Source organism: Nelusetta ayraudi, unplaced genomic scaffold (assembly GCF_046127955.1).
Source record: "Nelusetta ayraudi isolate G7.1 ecotype Tasmania unplaced genomic scaffold, CSIRO-AGI_Nayr_v1 ptg000048l, whole genome shotgun sequence".
Lineage (NCBI taxonomy): Eukaryota > Metazoa > Chordata > Actinopteri > Tetraodontiformes > Monacanthidae > Nelusetta > Nelusetta ayraudi.
In genome coordinates this window covers 16,440,375-16,455,846 of record NW_027466098.1, presented here as the reverse complement: position 1 = coordinate 16,455,846, position 15,472 = coordinate 16,440,375, and the positions used below count along the sequence as shown (strand labels likewise).

Below are 15,472 nucleotides of genomic sequence, written 5' to 3'. Positions count from 1 at the left end.
AACTTTATGTACTACTCCAACCTGACTGCGATGCGTCAGCCGTGCTGCACGTCAGGATGGATGATTCACAGAGTGTTCTGCTCTTATCAACCAAATTATCACAATTTCCAGGCAAAAATGTTTTACTTTTGGCACATCATGCTTTTTTTTGGTTTTTTTTAATTCTTGGAATATCACAGAAAGTTTTTTTTGGGGGGACGGAGTGCTCTGGCATGTTCCAGCGCTGACATTTCTGCCTTGTTTTTTGGTAGTCAAGGACGCAGTTTGTAGAAACCCGGGCCTCGGTTCTCTTCGCGGCGAAGACGTGGAAAAGCGGCGTTCACTTTGTATGTAGAGGGTTCAGGATCGGGCGCAGGGGAGCAGCAGCACCGCTCTCCGCTTTCCTGTCCCATGTGAGCGGCTGCGTCGGTTGTGTGTCTGGACTGAGGCGGGGGTGTGTAGGGGGGTTGGGGAGGCAGCAGCGAGGCCTTGCGGCAGTGTCTGTTGAGCCTGCAGGATCCTGTGTGTCAGCAGCCCCGAGTTGCAGGGCGGAAGTGCATCTCTGGCAGATGTCCAAGGAGCCTCCCCCACTCCCCCCCTACCCCCTTTACTCCCTCTCTCCCTTCCTGGCATGTCTTCCTCTTTTGTCTCCGAGCACTGAGAACACAGAGGCCCTTTAAGACGGGGGGGGGGGAAATGAATATGGAGCTGTCGTAATCAAGGCCGCCCGCTCTTCCTCTTCTGTGTCTGTCTTTTTTTGTGCTCATCCGGCGAGATACAACCGTGGCGCGATTGTTGGTGTGAAAGCAGCACGTTGCCTGGTGGGCGTCTTGTTCTCTCATCACAACTGCTGCTCAACTCACTGTTTACTGCTTACTCACACTGGCCACTTTATTAGGTACGCCATGCTTGTACCTGTACCTTGGAAGAAAAAAAACACACAAAAAAAACGAGAGACCCGTGAGTGCATATATATATTTACATGCTGTGTCAGAGTTGTCAGAGAATAACCATTGGCTATCTCAGTTCCTGCTGCCTGTCTGTGGTCCGCAACCAGTCTGCCCATTCTGTCACATTCACAGCGGACCAGTTGGTTTCACTCTGAAAATTGAGTCAGTTTCAGTGGAGACGTTGGACTCCCGTCACCACATATATCTGTTATCTCAAGTTTACTGTGGGAAGTAAAGCTAAAAGCGTCTTTTCTGCAGAGAAAAGCCTTCTGTGTAGTTTTCGTTCTTCTTTTAATGTGGAAATGCCATCCAGTTGTGGTAAAACCGCCACTTGTGCAGCATCCACGCTGATCTCGGCAGCTGCTTGGCTGACACTCACTTCCTGTATTTTTATGTTTTGGCCTTTGTGGTGTTTAGTGACATCTTGAAGTTTGCTTTTATCTAATACTGAGAGGGCTGCTGCCTAAAAATGCTTCAGATTGGACCTCGGTGGAATGGGCGCACGAGACCTCGGGTTTGACTTACAGCCCACAGACATGCTTGTCATTGCCTTACGTGTAACAGGAATCAAGCACCTTTTCTTCCTGCCGTTTAACCAAAACTGAACAACACTATGGTTGCAACATCACTTGACCAGTCTCAGGACAATATCAAGGTTCACCTAAGGTTCCGTGTAAGGTCCATTCCAGGCAAGTTCCTGCAACAAAAGCCCCTTTTGTCCTCCATGATGTAATCCCTAATCCACCTAAAACTTTTCGCTGAGAGAAAAGTTCTCGCGCAATCACAGATTCAAGCTATTCCACGAATAAAGGCAACCCGACAGTGTCAGCAGTGCGCTGAGAGCGTGTGCTGCTACGCCTTGCTAAACCACACCAATTCCATCTCAGCACAGGAAATACGTTGGAAGAGAGTAAACACCTGCTGTCTGCCCTCCTACAGCCCACAACTCAAACCACACACACACAACCACGCGGCTGTTGACTTGCTCATGTAAACAGCTTCAAGTCTCGCTGACTGAGTCCAGGCTGCCTTCAGTATTACGCAGCCGGGAAATCAGACACAATCTCTATGTTGTTGATTCTTGAGGATGCCAATGGCTTCATATACGACGTGAGGTTGACAACAATGTGGTTTGACTCCATTGGCTGCTATATTAAGCAATGTCATTCCTTTTCTTTAATATACCTAACTCTCTGCGTCCTACTTTGCAGGCTTGGAAGAAACGCTGGTTCATACTCCGCAGCGGCCGCATGAGTGGCGACCCCGACGTTCTGGAGTATTACAAGAACGATCATTCCAAGAAACCCATCCGAGTCATCGACCTGCACTGCTGCGAGCAGGTAGACGCTGGCCTGACCTTCAAGCGGAAGGAGTTCCAGGACAGCTTTGTGTTCGACATCAAGACCTCAGACCGCACCTTCTATCTCGTTGCCGAGACCGAGGACGAGATGAACCAGTGGGTGCGCTCCATCTGCCAGCTGTGCGGCTTTAACCAGTCAGACAATAACCACGGTAGGCAACACTTCACCTAAACTTGGGGTTTTGCTTTTGTTTTTTTCTCTCCAGATCAATGTTTTGTGATCTATCCTGGTGTTTCTTACCATTTCCCTCACGCCAAGTTGACAATTGTCTAATGAGTCATTATTATTAAAGCAATAATAACAACATCATCAGAAGTTGAATTTACAAAAAAGTAATTTGCAATTTTTTTTTGGTTGAATTTATGAAAGTTGTACATCACACATTCTTTTTTCCCTGTACTTTCTCATGATAAGGTCTGTCTGTGACTTGTGCCTCTGCTATTCATTTATTACAACACAGCTTAATAAATTAAACAATTTACGTCCAAAATTGCACATTTCTATACTAAATGATTATTTATGAATGCTGTAAGTGCATCGTTTTATTCAAAGAGAGAATTGTATATAATACAATGCAATGCAGTACATTGCAGAAGTACGAACACCTCAGCAAAAGTAACGGTGACAGCGTATATATGGTGTATAAGCATTAGCATGGTAGCTAATGTTTGTTCATGCAAGCTAGTTAGCATACCCCCAGCTCTGCCATTTGGTTTTAGTGGTATAAAATGTGCTGCATGGAATTTACTCTTTAAAAACGGTGGTTAAAAATTGTTTTTCTCACGACCAATAAGCACAAAACAACAGCTGCTTGTTTGTCACAGTCATTGATGTTTGTGATTATGGGCACTTGACTTCTTTTGTCACTGTTTCTTTTTCTAGTTGTGGCCGCTTTCTTATCTTTTTGTTAGTTTTCATGCAATGGCTTTGACAATTTAATCCTTCTTATTTGAATTAAAACGGAACTGATTTTGTGGCCTCACAAGATTTTGATCTTGAAATTTTCCGTCTCCTAGCAGTGCTGTATGCTTTGTCTGTCAAGACAGTTCTCATATTCTCGCTCCAGCCCGTCCAGACTGCACTGTTGCTCCACCGCCATCTGGCAGCTGGTGGATGTTAATCGTTGGTGCACATGGGTAATCATCTGCAACGCACAACACTTCCAGGTGTGGGATAACAAACAGCTGTGGAGATTATAACAGTCTCCTCGCCAGGCGGAGATTCCGGTTGTCCGGCGTCAGTTAATTAGTCAGCTACTCCTCCGCATCCCTAGACTGCGGCCGCTGCTGCTGCTGCTGCTGCTGCTGCTGCCAGCAGGGTGTGGCCACCCTGGGCGAAGGGTGCGGGTGGTGAGAAAATGAATGACATAACAATATTAGCGGCTGCTAGAGAAAGTGACGCTATGGTCTTCTCTTGTGAATGGGCGGAGTTTGCTGTCTGATCAAAAACTCCTCCGTTTCAGCTGTGAGATGATCGAAGACTCTTGAGACGTTTGGTTGATGCCAAAATGACTCTTTCCACGTTTTACCTTGGAATAATTGCTCCAGAATTCTTTAGGATTGACATGTACGCCACATTCCAAAATTGTCAGGGTTCTGGAGTTTATATTATACATGCACTGCAACAAGTGGAACATTCCATTTCCATGTTATACGGCGTATTCCCGCGTTTCAGCGTATCTCAGAAAATAACCCAGGCAGCAATACGACTGTTGGTGTATTGCTGCAGAAAGATGATGATGAAGAAGTAGTAGTCTGAAGGCTCCTGGCTCTTGTTTTCTTCATGGTGCTGCTGCTCTCGTTTTCCCCTGTTGCTATCACCATAACAACGTCGACAACCCGGTTATGGTGTAAAGTGGTCACAGTATTCTGGTTAAACCAGAAGTCTCAAATATTCCCCAATCTGAATATGACCTTAATCGGGTTCTGCACCTGTTTACCTGCCGACTTGCACAGGACCGGACCATTGAGAATGTTTCAAATAATACAGGAATATGGGGTGCGTGTAAACGCGGTCGTGGCGCTCCTGCAGTTGACGCAGAGCGCCCTATGTGGTGGCTGCAGGCAGAGCAGTGGCAGCACCACAAGCAGAACAGTTTTAATGCATTTAAGCAACAATCAGACAGCATAAATTTTTACCATCAAGGCAAATGCATTCGGCTCTATTATCATGAGACTGACAGAGGGGCCAATCGTGTTTCTTAATGTCTAAACGTTATTAGGTCTTCTTTCTTTAGTCATCTGCTTTCCTATAAACATACTCTGAAACACTTATCTCATCGTTTCATCTCATGTGTTCACATATTGACTCAACTTCTGCTTAAGATGACATTTTGAGATTTCTGAGAACGAATCTGTTATTATTAATTATTAAATATTATTATTATTAACATCCCTCTGTTTGCTAAGTTTTTTAAGCAGAAAAAAACACTGTTGTCCCCCCCCCTGCCCCCCCGCCCCGAGAATTCTGTGCCTCCCACAATTTTCTCTAAAAATATGTCTGCTAAGTAAGGATTCAAATGGTACAGACGACACAAAGACATTACGCAACAGCTCTGTGATAAGATAAGACAGAAGTTTCCTGTTCTTGGAACAATATTTTTAGCATGTGTGTGTTTTTGTTTTTGTTTTTTTATGCAGTTTTTACATATGCATGTTCAACCACGGACATGGCAGCCAGTAATCTTGGCATCATCTGTTGACACAACATGTACCCTCCTATTCCAAGGAGTATGTTATTGACTTTGCCTTTCCGTTTAAATCCACCTGCTCCCATGTGTCTTATCAGGTTGTTGTTGGCATGACAATGGAAATACATATGCCTGCTTCCCTTCACTGGTGCATCAGCTAAGCCTTTAGGTTGAAAATGCTTTGTAGAAAACCAGTGAGGCGTTGCTGGTAGTATCTGAAGGTCAGCCTGGATTCTTGCAAGGCATTTGCCCAATGCCCTGATCGTACTAATGAATCTAATTCAACATATGATAAGGTAAAAGGCCAGTTTGATATTCCAGAAACGGGAGGTGGACTTGGAAAAAAAAGAGCTAATTTTATATTTTCAAACTGTAATTTTACTGAGCAAATACAATAAACTGCCGTAGACTATTAGCTGTAGCTCTCCTTAGGAGTAATGGCTCAGTGTGAGATTCATGGAGGGAGGGTCACACAGCAAACTGTTGGAGTGACATTGGGCGAGACAAGCTACCACCACAAGCCAATCAGATGCAAGTTTAGCTTGGAGCCAGCCAGAGACGGTAACACTATGAAAACAGAATAACGACCAGTTGTTTGTTTAATTCACCAACAATAGGAATCAGTTTTCCAATTTTTCATTCATTCTTTCTTTGTTACATTTCAATGATAATCCTTAAATGAAGCTCTGTTTATAACCTTTTGTTCTTTCATTGCTGCTTTCATTTACTTTTTAGAAAGTCTAAAGAAATAATCTTTTAATTTAATGACTTACAATGTGTCTGTCTTAATGACATGTTGATGATAGTAAAATCATCAGCCATACATTGATAGAACAATTACACAATGCGTAATTTGTGTAATTGTTCCAGATTTTATATTTAGGAAAAGGAAACAAAAACAACAACAACAACAACAAAAAACAGCAACGTGTTGACAGTCTCTTCACTGGAATTAATTTACGCAAGTGCGTATGTGCAACTTTTTGCGATCTCCGCCTAATAAGGGAGCGGGTGACCGTGTGAGCTAATGGAGGATAATATTTCACAAACATCACTAAGCATTTGTTTTTGAGGCTTTTCCTCGTGGTAGCAAGCCGCAGGTCTTGGCCAGTGTGTCAACTAACGGACTGGGAATTCCCTCTCTCCCAAGAATAACAAAGTACGTTAGGAGGAGTTGGAGGGTAAAAAAAAAGAAAAGAAGAAAAACCTGAAAAGTGAGTTGTTTCTGAGGAAAATTACACAAGGTAAGAGGTAAAAAAAAAAAAGAGAGAGCAAACAGGGGGTTCTGCCAGTCGAGTGTTTGCTCGCACACATGAGCCAGACACACGATGTCACCTGAACTTGAGGCTGCTTGCATGTCTGAGGTTCAGGCTGAGACACTGCAGACATCAGTGCCATTGGGAAGTTTACAGTTTTTGTTGCAGGGATTACCCAGATCAAGTTTGCCAGCTCTGCTTCTTAAACTGGGATCACATTGTTCTTTTAAGTGTGTGTGTGTGTGTGTGTGTGTGTGTGTGTGTGTGTGTGTGTGTGTGTGTGTGTGTGTGTGTGTGTGTGTGTGTGTTTGTGCGCGCGCGGGTGCGTCACCTTGTCCAGGTGGCGTGACGGAGCTGCACACGGTTGCAGGGCAACATTGCTTTCGGTTTAACTAGAAACACTGGTCTCACCCTCGTTAATTTCAGACGGCTTGTCGAGGTCACCTGCTAGCCAGTTTCCAGAACTTGTCTAGGGTATTTTTCACACCAGATATGTAGAGCGTCTTTTTTTAGAAAAGTTTGTTACCAAATTCTTTTATGTAAGAAGTCTAACTCGAACATCTCTTTCTTCAGTTGACGTTTGTTTTCGTTACCAGTGGTGAAGAGATGACGTAGGCTGAGGGAACGTTGGCCCAGAGCAGCACATGACAGCCGCTCTGTTGTTACACAATTTATAAAAAAAACAATTGTCTCTCCCTTTTCCATTTCGCAGACAAGATCAATTTGTGTGAACTTGCCCTTTAGGAAAAAGAAGTAATCCAATTATAACTATTTCATAAAGGTCAGAGCTGCTTGGTAGCATAAAAATATATTGTATTATTAACATCCGACTCCTCCTTTAGATTCAATATCATAAACATAGCAAAAACATCCGCAAAGGAAAATCTAGAGATATACAGAAAACAGCCTGTTTAGAGCCTCCTGCAAAACATTCTTCTTCTTGCTCAAACATTGATATTTTTTGGAGCTCCTATATGTTTGGAACGGGATTGAAAACACGTCAGAGGGTGGAACAAACGCCCTGCGAAATGTTCCACCCTCAGAGTTGCATTTTTGCTCAAACTCCCTCTGAGACGTTTCAGCAGGAAAGACAAGTAAAGGACGAACTCTCTCATTTCCGCAGAGTTCACCGACAGGCTGGAGACGCATATTATTGACAGGTGAGGGGCGGAATTTTGCATTGACTTGAAAAGAACACAACCTCGTTTTCTCCATTAAGTGCCCTTCAAGTATTGATTTGTTTGGATTAATGAGACTCCAAGACATTGGGCGGCCACAGACAACCCAACCACACGACACGTAAAAAAAAAATGTAGACCTTAAAATGCTCATCATGGAAATTTTTTTAAAGTGTAAGGGCCGAGGTTAGGGTGAGGGCTATCTGATACGTAACCCGCGAGGAGCAGTGGTCGACGTGACGGCAGAACCTTCCGGGACGAGGCGAGGAGCTGCAGCTTCGTCCCCGCTCCTCCAACGGCCTCGCACGGACATGGACGTGCACTGTTCCTCTCCATATTTCATAATCTGTTGGCGGATGTCAGTGCCGCTGTTATCAGATCCCGATGGCTGGCTGTGCAGCGTGTGTCTGCACCCGGGGAGACCCGCCCCCGAGCGCAATCTAATGAATGGAACATGGTCTCGTCAATCACGCCCTTTGTTCTGCTCCTCTCCCCAGCTGTTTGATTTCCGAGACGGGGTTCATCTCCACCAGGGCGTCAGGGTTTGACTTGAGTGTAGTCTTTCTTTTTTTCCCCCCACTTTTGTATTTGCAGTGCGTCTATTTGAAGTACAGTTTTTTTAAAAAATGGATTTGGTGTTATTTTTGAGTGAAAGATGCAACTGCCACGCTTTCAACAGCTGGATCAGTGCATTTTGCAGAGCGGGCATTAGAGCAGCTTAGATGTATTCAAACAGACTCTTTCACAGTAGGATTTACATTAAAGCCATTCGTCTCGCGCCTCTTTCCAAGCTTTGCCCGCTAACGGCACACGTACAAATTAGAGACACGGAAGAGTTTCCTGATGAGAATTGCCCAAAGCTCCGAGATGATGCCGGCATCCTGATAGCGACCACAGAGAAAACGGTTTTAGAAATAGTGAGTCAGAAAATATTTGGGGGAAAATTTCGCTTTCTCTCTGTCTCTTCTTTTGTGGTTTTAGCTGTCATCGAGGAGACGATAACAAACAACTTTACAACTGAGGACAGGGCCTCGACTAACTGTGACTAAAATCAGCCCAGAAAAAGCATGATGCTGTGAAATCAAAGTGCTTTTGAAATTTGTACGGCTAGTTTAAAATGGGTCAAAATCCTCAATGTTTTCTTTTAACTTGTCCCTTTTCCTACAGTATCTCCTGCCCTCTCTGGTTTAATGTCTTTCTTTTGGTGTTTCAATGGGTGTAAACAGCTCAAAAACAGGTGACCCAGCTGCATCTAAGCTCATATCACTTCATCACGGCTATACGTTTTTGCTCCACTTGTCTCAGTTCGACTCCTCACACACCAGGAGAGAAAAATCCTTTTGTTTTACCGCCGTCGGCACCGAGACGAGGCAATACGCCTTGTTTGCTGGCCTGTTGGCGAAGCAAAAACAAAGGCACTCCAGCACAAATTCTCTTAGCTACACTACTCATACAAAACGATAATACAGCATCTAGTGGGTGAAAACAAAGCATTTTGTATTTTTATCAGGTATATTTTATCAAAGTGGTGTCATCTAGTCAGGCTGATTGGCTAAATTGACCCACTGTGCGTTTTTGTTTTCCTCTCATCAAAATCGGTCAAGAAAAAGTCGAACTCACGTTTTTCTGGATCTTTTTTTTTTTCTACAAGCTTTGATCTTAAGGTAAAATCACAAAACCCTCAGCAGGTCGATGTTCTGAGCTACTGCAGTTCTAGAACATATATAATAAATACAACGTGAATACTGATTAACAGCAAACACCGGTTGTTTATTTTGAATAACTTTATTGCTCTAAAAAAAAAAACTAGATATCCGCACCCACGTACAACAGATGGCTGTGTGAAAGTTACGCAGGGTGGCTTTTTGTAAAGATCAGCTGATTCAGATGTAGGTCAGAGTAGCTCTCACTAAAGTCGTCGAGCTCAAGGCGTGACAGCTTTCTGATCGCAAAAAAAGGTTGTTTTGAGGCAAAATTGGTGTCACGGTGTGATGAAGGGGCAGTGCTCACATGATGCGGTGGATCAGGCAGGCAGGCACAGGGGAGTAATGTGATCAGGAAGCGTCCCTGTGTATCTGCTCTGCTTAATACGCTTCCGAGCGGGAACAAAACAGTCGGTTCACCTTTGTTTCCTTGTCTGTCCTCTCCCTTTTTTAATTTCTTGTCTTTTAACAAACATCAGTGTGACTGGTCCCCTCCCCAAACGCCCAAACCCCTCCCCCGCTAACCGCACATGCAAAAGACCCGACTCCACCTTCCCTTCCGGGACCTTGTGTTGCTTTTAAAGTAGTCGCTGGTGCTGCAAATACTTGTGGGAAGGCCAGTAATGCATGGGGAAGCAGCACAAAAACAAAAAAAAACAGAAATGGAGTCACATCGCTGGTGTTTTTTTTTTGGTTGTTGTTGTTGTTGTTTTCCAGGTTGACAATGAGTGAGAAGGTGCAGGCTTTTCTTTCCTAAGGAGGCACTGAGTCTATTCCCTGACCTCCGCCAGCCGCCGTTGCATAACAGAAGGTTGAATTTATGAGGCTCATTGTGGCCGTCTGAGGAACGAGGCAATATTTTAAGGTCCAATCTCCAATGGAGCCATTAAGGAAATTACATTTTCCCTTTCTTTTCAATTGCAGGCAGGTGGACGGCGTGTACCTTTTAGATGATTGTGTCTTGACGCAGAGCCTCGCGGCCGCTCGGGTGGCAAAACTCAAATTAAAACGCTTGTCATCCCCATCTTCGTGTTTTTCTGTAAGACACCTTTTCTCACCGTGGTGCCGTGGCGAGTGAGGTATTGCCTATTTTTACATCTCACTTCAGATTAGATTATCAAATGTCCTTTTCTAATTCTGGCCTGGGCCTGAGGAAATGAGCCCCCCTACAAAGACGCTCTTGTCCTCGGCGATCCAGCAGGGTTCTAATTTTGGCCTCCTGAGACCGGCAGCCGGCCTCTATTAGATTATAGCCACAGAGCAGATGAGACAGTAGGTGATGTATGATCGGACATAATTGGAAAATTGCTCATGAACTCAGGAGCTCTTTGACCCATTGTAGCCACATGTCCTTCACCTGTCAAAAGCGTCCTTTAATGTATCCAAGTCGAGGCTGACTCAGAAATTTGCGTGAGGGTGAGGAATGTTGTGGGAGGAACTTTTATTAACTGTTTGATTTTAAGGCTTTAGCTTTGTCCTCAGAAAATATTGCTTCTGCGAGTGGCATCAAGCTGTAAACCAAGTAGAGAGCTCTTTTTTTTTTTTTTAACTTATCACTTGTCATTGTGGCCGCTCTTGTGTGGATGTTTTTCTGAACGGATTCTCTTTCCACACTCTATTTATGACAGCTTTTGAAAAAGAAAAATATTTCCATCCGGCCAACACAAGTAGAAAAAGCTCACAAGTGCTCCAGACCACAACATGGCAATAAACAATGCAGCAGATAGTGGGAAAGAACATTCAAGAGTGTGGGTGGCGAGATTGTTTTTTTCGTTTTTTCTCACGAAGGTCAAAAGGGAAAGTCACAAACCGAGCTACTCGATGACGAGCCTGAAAGTGATTCCGTTCTGTGAACCTACTACAAGGTTTGAAAGTTATTAACAGTTCCATAGTCTGCCTGTTTCAGTCTAATTTTGACTCTTCTAGTTTCTGGGGCATTGACTGACTGGTTAAAGACAAATTATTACTACGAAACAGGGTTAAAGTGAAATTTTCCATGACATGGAGTCGTTTACTGTCAGAACTAGGGCAGCGATTGGCTTACATTTATTGATCTAAACCGGGACCACTGTTTTACATGTCTCAATGGCTGTCATGTGACCTTGTGAGCTTTTTAAAATCTTCATTTCGAGACATTTTCAATTGATCTCAGTTTGTCTTTTGTTTTGTTTTTCTTTTAAATAGTGCGGACGTGGTCTTCCTAGTTGGGGGGGGGGCAGTCTTACACAGCCTTTTCCCCATTTTCAGCATCTTTCTCTATTTCTGTGTTGTGGTTTCAGTGACTTGACGGAATGGCCTTCCAGTGGTAACATACATCATCAGACCCATTAGAGTCAGCAATGAGACATGTCGGCTTTTCCATCAGCACGCCAGGCCAACAGTCTCCCTTCTGTTATTGATTCACCGAGTCACAAGCCACGGTTTCTCAAAAATCACGCCGGGCAGCCGGGCAGAGACATTCCGAAGTGCGCGCACATTCAAAACGCATTACCGGTACGACTCGACTCCGTACCTTCTGGAGTTCCATTGTTGTCCACCGCCTGCGAATCAACAAGGCTGCATCTGCTTTTTTTCCCCATGCATCTCGCCGCTCTGTGATGGGAGGGACGGGGGGGGGGGGGGGGGGGGGGGGCGGCGGAGAGACAGTCTACAGCAAATCAATATATCTACCCATGTTAGTGGGCCCAGTGCTCACCGCAGTGGATGGAAGCTTTTACAAAGCTTTTTGCGGAGAAGGGAGATGATGCCTAAACCAGCCTGGGGAGAATGGAATGGCCCAGAACAATGGCGTAATTGAGGAACATTAGAGAGGGGATGGCGGGGGTGGTGGGGATGGGTGTCCCTGTGCATCGCTTGCTGTTGGCATCATCATCCCGCTGATGACCACTGGGGCTGGAGACTCCAACGGCACTGGGGCCTTTTCCCACCCCGAAGGCACGGACGTGACCTCATTCAGCTCCAGAATAGCCCACGTCCTTCAAACATCCCACATGCGTGAGCACACGCTCACTCACCACTGTGTCTGTACGCTTTTTTTGTGTGTGTGTTTGAGTGCGTGTGTGTGTGCGTCGTGTTGTTTCCCAGTGGCTGCATGTCTGCGTCTGCATGGACGGCTCACATCATGACTCAGAGAGAACTGGTCTCTTCCTGCAGGGCAGAACTGGAGGAAAAGGCCAAATGCTTGTGTGTGTGAAAATCTGTCTGTCAGATGGTTATAAATGACAGTTTTCAGGGGGTTATTTGTTAGTTAAAGAAACAGCATGTGCCTGGATCAAAGCTCCTGTAGCATAGGAACTAACTTACTAGACGCTCACTTGCCGAATACTGACAGTCAGGAGGCTACGCCAGAGATTTCGTCCCCAAACCATTAGCCAAAACAAAATATGACGTTAGCCATTTTGCTGCCCGTCTGTTCATTCATTCCGTTTGAATTTTTTCTTCCTATTCAGCACAGTTTAACTCAAGAATGCACTGGTTGGATAACATTTAGATGTTCTCAGTTGAAGGTCCCGGTGATTTAATCAAATCATTCAAAAAATTTGCTCTTTTTCTTGTTTTATTTTCCCAAATAAACAGCGTTAACAAGTCAAAAGATGTTATCGTATTTTAATTGGAAAAGAAGGCTGGATTTAATTTGGATGTGAATGCATTTATTCGGAGGGGCGATTGTGAGTATATATTAAATGTGGTCAATATTTGTGAAGCTAAAAGTAGAGGCTAATCATAGGGAGAATGCAAACATGTAAACACAGGACTCAATGCTCAAACACACTTGAGCAGTGCCTGACCAGCTTGTTGGTTTTGGTTGATAATGATATTTAGATTGTTGTGAATGCAATATGTAGTGAATCTCAGTCATCTAAATTAGTCTGGTAAATTGTTTTCTGAGTAAGGATAGCATGTTCAATCCCTAAAATGACTCTTGTAATGATATAAAAACTGATTTGTAATTGCAAAAGACAGCTTTGCCCGGCTATATTAGTGGTCTGGGGGGGGGGGGGGGGGGGGGTTATTTTTAATAATCTTGTGCAAAGCTTTGTGTTTGTCCAGTCAAAGATAGGATCTAATATCATCATAAGATGATTGGTGGTTGTTGTTTTTTTTTTTGTGCCCCCCCTCCCTCCCTCTCCTATCAGCTAGAGTTGCACACAGCACCATGGGTCGATGGATCACTGGGCCGCCCACTCTCTCCTCCTACATCTCAGTGCGCAACTCCTCATTTTGGCCCCCTGCCCGGTCTATTTGCAGCATCTTTCTCTCTCTCAGATTTGTCTTCCTCTTCTGTAGCCTTTCGGTGCATATCAGAGACGTCGCGCAGAATCGTTTCAAGTGCATTCTGCATAAATAAAGCTCGGCTCAATAAAAACCAAACAAAGCATAGTGACCCTGGTCGAAAGGGGTAACATGGATGATATCTCGCTGAACTCACTCGATCCTTGCGGCCCAAAAAAAGCGTGTGGGGTGGGGAGGGTTGAAGGATACTGCCTTACGGCTCCCGTGAGACAGATCCCTCCTCTGTATCGATTAGAGAGCAGACTGAGTGCAAGACGCTGCGCAAAGCAAGGTCACAGGCTTAAAATGCTCATATGTATTACACACTGCCCTCTGACAGAAGGGATCATGACAAATAAAGGGAGATGTTTGAGGGGTGATTACTGGGATTATTGCTACTTTCCATTAATTCACACGGCACACTTCATCTGCCTTATTTATTTTTTTAAATTCTTAACGATTGGAGGATTTTGTTTTGCAGAAATATTAATAAATTGAGTGTTTCTTACATCATTTGCATTAATTCCATGCATCTTTTTGGGAACGTGACAATGCAAAGTGATTTTAAATGAGGAGCTAAAACCTATGAAGCGAGCAAACCAATCAGTGTTGTCCCTTTTGTTGTTGTTTTTTTTTCACGAGGATGTGACAGCTTGAGGCTTTCTATTGCAGAACTACAATAGCTGTGTATCTTGTTGCTTAATCACACTCAAGAGCACAGTTGTTGATCAAGAAAAGACGTCGGCATACTCGGGTATCATTGTGCAATCTAAGCCCTCAAGTCCAACCTTAAATACCGAGCGCCGAGCAACAAGTCAATGGGTCCCATTTTTATAGTCTTTGGCATGACCCAATCAGGGATGGAACCCACAATTTCCAAATCTCAGGGCCAGAAAATACCATCCTATTGCGACAGAACTACCACATCTGCTGCACACTTATCTGTCATTTCTTTATTTTCATCTGGAGTCTTTTGGGGGACGTTTGTCCTCTTGCTTCTGTTTTGCCAATTTGTTCTTGTCAGACACTACATGAAACCTCACTGGTGACAGGTTCTTGAGATCAATTGAAAACGATCCGTTGGAACTCTTGTGCGCAATGCAGTAAGCGTCTTTAATTCCTCCTGTCTCTAGATGGCAGACTACACCACATGCCCCGTTCTGTTGGAGCAGACGGCCTCGGCTCGATGGCGCCACTGACGGGGGATCGCAAGTCTTCCGCCCCGATCCACTCCAGCCAGCCGGTGCTCTTCACTTTTGATGAGCCCGTGCGCCACTTGCATCACGGATCCCTGTCCAACAGCGCACCCCAGGATTACCTCCTCCTACACCAGTGCATGAGCAGGAAGACAGACAGTGCAAGGTAAAGGTCGCAGCCCTCAGGCATCCTTTGTCAGTTTCCTGTTATCTGTTAACACAGGTCAACATACAGATTTACAGCGTTTCCTCACTTTGAAAGCAATTTAGGGGTTTGAAACTACTGTTGCACTAGGAAGCTTTTTGACTCCTTATGCATGTATTTGCATATGTGTTTTGGTAAGAATGTTTTTCAAACTACGGTCTGCCAAAGTAGTATTATGTAATTTTAAAAAAGGAACTGTTAATTGCTGATTAAGGTAATCAGGTATAGTTATGTAGTAAATTCCTTTTTTCACTCTTAAATAGGTGGAGTGAAAAAATGTATGAATCAATTTCAAAATAATTGGGACACATCATGTCATCATTGCACTTGGTCACAGGTGATTACGGATGCATTTACAGAGGAATAGACAGAGGGCGAAGCCTAAAAACACATGCAATCACTGCATAAAAATGTAAAACTGCCGTCAGTTGAAGATGTAAATACTTCAAAAAACCCTCTACGTATATGGATGTTTGAGTGGCCCCGGCTATATGTTAAGCCAGATATCCAAAGGACGAAGTGTTTATGTTAAACGCACTCCCAGGTTTCCATTAACATTCCCCTCGCCTCCTGCTGCTGCCATCACAGCCACTTCCAGTAATCAAAAGGAAGCTTTAATAATCGCACCGTTCAGCAGATAGCTGGCACGCCAGATGATCAATGAGGCTGTGGCTGCAATTCAT

The 15,472-nt window shown here is 44.3% G+C and overlaps 1 protein-coding gene across 3 annotated transcripts in view; it reads left to right on the top strand.

Moving 5' to 3' along the window:
• gab2 (GRB2-associated binding protein 2) overlaps positions 1–15,472 on the top strand; it is a 38,934-nt gene that overhangs the window by 14,855 nt on the left and 8,607 nt on the right. For 2 of the 3 annotated variants that reach the window (XM_076036724.1, XM_076036723.1), the window contains exons 2-3: positions 2,141–2,441; positions 14,522–14,750. In XM_076036724.1, the coding sequence (XP_075892839.1) occupies positions 2,141–2,441; positions 14,522–14,750 (530 nt within the window). Of the gene's footprint in view, positions 1–1,897; positions 2,040–2,140; positions 2,442–14,521; positions 14,751–15,472 lie in introns of those variants that run through there. The other variant, XM_076036725.1, reaches the window with a different exon arrangement.